Source organism: Triticum dicoccoides, chromosome 1B (assembly GCF_002162155.2).
Source record: "Triticum dicoccoides isolate Atlit2015 ecotype Zavitan chromosome 1B, WEW_v2.0, whole genome shotgun sequence".
Taxonomy (NCBI): Eukaryota; Viridiplantae; Streptophyta; class Magnoliopsida; order Poales; family Poaceae; genus Triticum; species Triticum dicoccoides.
Window position 1 is genome coordinate 458,093,062 of NC_041381.1, and position 5,632 is coordinate 458,098,693.

At 53.4% G+C, this 5,632-nt stretch overlaps 1 protein-coding gene across 1 annotated transcript; it reads left to right on the forward strand.

The window, feature by feature from the left end:
- Nucleotides 1-2,065: 2,065 nt before the first annotated feature.
- LOC119341158 (eukaryotic peptide chain release factor subunit 1-2-like) lies at nt 2,066-4,602 on the forward strand. The gene is made up of 3 exons (XM_037613034.1): nt 2,066-2,223; nt 2,705-4,175; nt 4,279-4,602. The coding sequence occupies exon 2, from the start codon at nt 2,744-2,746 to the stop codon at nt 4,064-4,066; it is 1,323 nt and encodes a 440-aa protein (XP_037468931.1). The 5' UTR covers nt 2,066-2,223; nt 2,705-2,743; the 3' UTR covers nt 4,067-4,175; nt 4,279-4,602.
- Nucleotides 4,603-5,632: the final 1,030 nt, after the last annotated feature.

Consider the following 5,632-nt stretch of genomic DNA (forward strand, 5'->3'; position numbering starts at 1 on the left):
GTCAGCGTGGCAAAACACAAATTTGGGTCTGTAGTACAGTGAATTTGCCACATTATCCTGCCTACAACATGACAATAACCATACTGTGTTCACAGAAATACTTGCCACATGGAAATCATATATGTGACAACTGACACAGTTGATGTGGAAAGTAGTTGCCATCCAATGCACATAGTTGCTGAAACTGCCATGACTACCTATTTACTACACTTTACCATGCCTACATCGTGGCAACAGCCATAGGATGTGCACGAAATTAGTTGCCACATGGAAAACATATTTGTGGCAATTATCACAGTCGATCAGGAAATTAGTTGCCATACGGTGCAGACAGTTACTGAAACTACCATGTTTGCATTCACACTGCACTTTGAAAAACAACTACCTAGATCTAAGGTTCAATGGCAACTATCATAACTTGAAATTCATCAACAAAATTCTCCCTGCACTGATCGCAAATAGCATTTCGAGGCAATGAGCAACTATCGGACAGAAAAACGACGGCCCAATCCCAAGGCACAACCAGGATATGGCTCCGGATAGGCCGAACCACACCGACGTGACCGCCACCGCGGCGGTGACAAAACTGCTCAATGACACCGAAAACGGCAAGCGCAAGACTCCGCCGCCGGCGGGAACGCCGGCGCATCGCGAGCCCGTCTGAATCTCGATGAATCTCGAGCGAAGCAACGACCACGGAGGGGATGGGAGAAATGCAGGCAAGGATTTTGAGCGTGGGAGCGAGCATTACCTTCAATCCGCAGGCGCTAAAGCGAAGATGCTCCGGTCCGGCGAGTCCCACCGACGGCCGCGAATGCCGTCGACTCTTCCGCCTTCGCCGCCGCCTTCTCCTCTCGCCTTCTCCTCCAACCGACTGAACTGCGGGGTGGGTTGTGCGAATAACTGAGGGGAGGAGTAAATGAAACCGTGAGGGGAGGGGGGGGGGCGAAGTGCACGACGTGTTTGACGGCAACCACGGTCGGGCATGGCGTGCAGGCGCAGAGCAGTTCCACCGCAGGCCCCCGAGTGGCAACCGCTGACCGCGGGGAGGCAACCGGCGTGTGGGCGAACTATGTCACACACCACACACGCGCCTTGTCCTACGTTACACACAAAATCAGTCAAAACGTGCCAAGATTCATACAGAGACTGTTGGACGGCGATGGAGGCGTGTGATTGAGATGGCTAACACCCACACGTGTGGGCGTTAGTGTTTTTAGACTTTTTATTACGAAGGGATAGGAAGATATCGTCGCCGTTGATGTGTTTAGGGATGTAACGAAATTAGAAAAAGAAAGACCTGACTGCAAATTGGAACCGGGAGGCGAACTCTGTATTTTGCTGGACCGGAGATGAATTCGATTTTTGTTCGAACAAGGAAAGAAGAAAAGAAAGAAGATGAATTCGATTCCTATGGAGAAGGCTTGGTGGGCGCACGCGCCTCGACCGCGCGGTGGAAGCGTGCCGCATCATGTGCCAGGCCCCGGGGCTTCCAGAACGCTTTTGGCACCTCCATTATTCCGCGACGGTACGCCGCCGTCGACATAGACCGGGAAGAACCGACGTCCCCGGGATAGCTACCTTGGACCGCTCCCTGGCCGTTCGTGCCTCTCCAGATGGCAGGGGTGGACGGCGCGTCGTCGCAGAAAGCATCGTAGTACAACTGCTGTCTTGCTCGGGTGGCGATCGGAAATATCTCGGGGGGTCGTCAGGTCAGGACTCAAAAGGCGGCACGTGAAGATGCGCCAGGTGCTGCGTGTTGCTTGGGCGCCGCTGTAGGACGCGCGGACACTTGGCTAAGCCTGAGCGGAGCTGGTTGGAAGAAACCAGACGAATTCTTTCCTTTGGAGACCTGGCTTGGTAGGTAGCCAGAACCGGAAGGCACCCGTTTGGTGCGTTGATGTTCCGTTTCTCTTCCTCTCATTCTGATCACGCGGATGCCCGGCGGGCGGGTGGCACGTTGCCATGCGTACGCGTGGCAGCACAGTATCTTAAAAACAATGGCGTGCTTTCGCGAGAGTTCGCAACCATCTCCGCCTTCTCGTCTTCCGTCTAAAAAGCACCGGTCTCCTTCCTGTCCTGAGCACACCACCACGCCACAACACCAAAGAGGAAGCGTACGAGGGAGAGGCGCTCGGCTCGCCTGCGTCTGTCTCCGCTTCTCGCGAGCCCGGCGTCACCCGCCGCCGGGCACGCACCACGCCCACGCCCACGCCCACGCAGGTACTCCTCGCCCTTTCTGCCTGTCTTCTCCTCTTATATGTCTTATTAATCATAAGGTTGCTATGAAGAAGACTATGATCGAGCTGAGCATGCATGATCTGTCTGCGGCTGCAAACAGGCCGACGGCTAAATCTTGATCTATGTTGCTTAAGGTAGGAAATGTAGATTTTTACTGATCCTATCCATGGTATCGTGTTAGATCTGCTTTGCCTGACGGGTTTGGGAAGCTAGTGCATCATTTCTGGTCAGTTGGTCATCTGACCATTTTGTCAGTCTCATCCTGTGCACATCACCAAGATAGTATCCGATTTTTGTTATTATTATTTGCCTCTCGTTTAAGAGTGGGAAGATATATTGCATTTGCACATGATTACGGTAGTGTCTAGTGTGTGTTCCTTCAGATCAATTCAAGTGGTCTTTACATGCTTACTATTCTGGAATCTGGGCTAATTAACCTGCACCTTGAACTAAAATTGTGTAGGTATAGGTGAAGGCTGACCTGCAAACACTACTAGTCAAGATGGTGGTGGAGGGATACGAAACGGACAAGAACATCGAGATATGGAAGGTGAAGAAGCTGATCAAGGGGCTGGACGCGGCGAGGGGCAACGGCACGAGCATGATCTCGCTCATCATGCCGCCGCGCGACCAGGTCTCCCGGGTGGCCAAGATGCTGGGCGACGAGTACGGGACCGCCTCCAACATCAAGAGCCGGGTGAACCGCCAGTCCGTGCTGGCCGCCATAACCTCTGCCCAGCAGAGGCTCAAGCTCTACAACCGGGTGCCCCCCAACGGCCTCGTGCTCTACACCGGCACCGTCGTCACCGACGACGGCAAGGAGAAGAAGGTCACCTTCGACTTCGAGCCCTTCCGGCCCATCAACGCGTCGCTCTACCTCTGCGACAACAAGTTCCACACCGAGGCGCTGAACGAGCTCCTCGAGTCCGACGACAAGTTCGGCTTCATCATCATGGACGGCAACGGCACGCTCTACGGCACGCTGAGCGGCAACAGCAGGGAGGTCGTGTACAAGTTCAGCGTGGACCTGCCCAAGAAGCACGGGCGGGGAGGGCAGTCCGCGCTCCGCTTCGCGCGCCTGCGCATGGAGAAGCGACACAACTACCTGCGCAAGGCGGCCGAGCTCGCCACGCACTTCTTCATCAACCCTGCCACCAACCAGCCCAACGTCGTCGGGCTCATCCTGGCCGGCTCCGCCGATTTCAAGACCGAGCTGGGCAAGTCCGAGATGTTCGATCAGCGGCTGCAGGCCAAGATAATCAAGTCGGTCGACGTGTCGTACGGCGGCGAGAGCGGCTTCAACCAGGCCATTGAGATGTCTGTGGAGGTCCTCTCCGAGGTCAAGTTCGTCCAGGAGAAGAAGCTCCTTGGGAAGTACTTCGAGGAGATAAGCCAGGACACCGGGAAGTACGTCCTCGGCGTGCAGGACACCATGGCGGCCCTCGAGATGGGCGCGGTCCACACGCTGATCGTGTGGGAGAACCTCGACGTCAGGCGGTACGAGCTGAAGAACTCCGCCACGGGGGAGACGATGGTGAAGTACCTCAACGGCGGCCAGGAGGCGGACCAGAGCAACTTCGTCGACGAGGCGACGTGCGGGGAGCTGGATGTTGTTGACAGGGTGCTGCTGCTGGAGTGGTTCGCCGAGAACTACCAGCAGTACGGCTGCAAGCTGGAGTTCGTCACCAACAGGTCCCAGGAAGGATCGCAGTTCTGCCGGGGCTTCGGCGGCATCGGCGGGATCCTCCGCTACCCGGCGGACGTCGCCGCCTACGACGACGAAGACGACATGCTGGATGACGACGTCTATGAAGGCCTCGAATAGCAATCAACTGAAGCTTCAGTGCACACGGTCCGGGAGGAGCCTGCGCTGGCCCCGACCGCGCCGGGACGAGACCCTGAAACATCCAAACGATCGGTGCAAGGAAAACAAGGTATGGGCATGAAACTGGCCATGGTTGATTCAGTTTCTGTTTGTCTCTCTTCTGATCTTTTTGACTGACCTTGATCAACATTCACAACGTCTGCTTTGAGCAGGAGGTGGGACAGAACAGAGGATCTAAGCAATTACAGTCCGGATCTTGAGCAAGGCACAATGATGGCGTTGATGCTTTGGAGTTGAAGGTCGCTTCCTCTCTGGATCCATCCCTGGAAATTTGGTGATGCTACTAAGCAGCCGTGGCTGCCTTCTCTTGCTGCATTAGAGAATGCTTATTAGAGTCGTATTAGTTGCGAGTGAGTCACAGACTCCCAGTGGTGTTCCTGAGTCGCCTTATTATGAGCTTATGCTACTACAACAACTGCTTGAAATAATGTTGTATATGTATTGTGTTCGATTTTATATGTGAGATTTATTGCTATGGTAAGACTCGAGACCTGTACATGTGGTACTTAAGGCATTTCTAACCAATCCCCTATATTCCAATGACGGTTAATTTATCCTCTGCCGCTTATCCCTAGCCCATATTTACTCCATCACTCGTCGGCAAAAATCACATATCTGACCTCAGGCAGAAATCAAATCACAAACTGACCTGGTCACGAAAATTTTTCACTCTGCTGACCCTTTGATGTGGCGCCCGACAGTCGGGCGCCGCACCCTACTGTGCAGCGCCCTTCCCTTAGGCGTCGCACATCCTGTCAGCGTGGCAGCCCTGGTCCAGTTGCGGCCCCACACGCACATGTGCAACGCCTAAGATCTAGGCGCCACACACCTGTAATGTGCAGCGCCTAGCTCTTGGGCGCTGCACAGTCTGTGTTCCACTTGGGCTGGCCCCACCCTCTCTCCCCTCCCACCCCCACCCCACACACCCCCACCCGACCCAAACCCTTAGACTTGCGGCCCTCCTCTCTTCCCCTCTCCCCCCTCTCAAATCCTTCTCAAATCTTGCAAATCCGCCACACACCGTGGATTTCGAAGCCAACCCCTCTCTTAAGGTAATCTCCTCCGATCCCCTCGTTTTCATCCATAGGAATTGTCACATTTGCTCAAATCTTGCTAGTTTGGGGAAACCCTAGATTTTGATAGGATTTGGAAATTTGTGTTGAATGATGTTATATTTCTTTGCTAATTTGGGTTGTTTAGGCTTCCATAGTATGCTAGGGTTAGGGTTATGTGTGTTTGATGTTGGTGTTAGGGTTATGTTGGTGTTAGGGTTGTGGTTATTGTTATGTGGGGGTTAGGGTTATTAATTCATATATATGTTAGGGCATATGTGTGCAAATATTTTTCTTAAGTATTTACTTGATATATGTGTGTTTTTGATTATTGTAGGGATGGGGAGAACATGTGTTTATGTTCATCATGTGGATAAAGAGGCCTTTTTGAAAGGCAATGTTGAGACGGACCCGGATGAGCTTGACATGGTGTTTGAGAGTAGTCCTAGCTATG

What these genes read in the sequence shown, in the direction of transcription:
- LOC119341158 (XM_037613034.1), top strand. Translation starts at nt 2,744, where the DNA reads ATGGTGGTGGAGGGATACGAAACGGACAAGAACATCGAGATATGGAAG.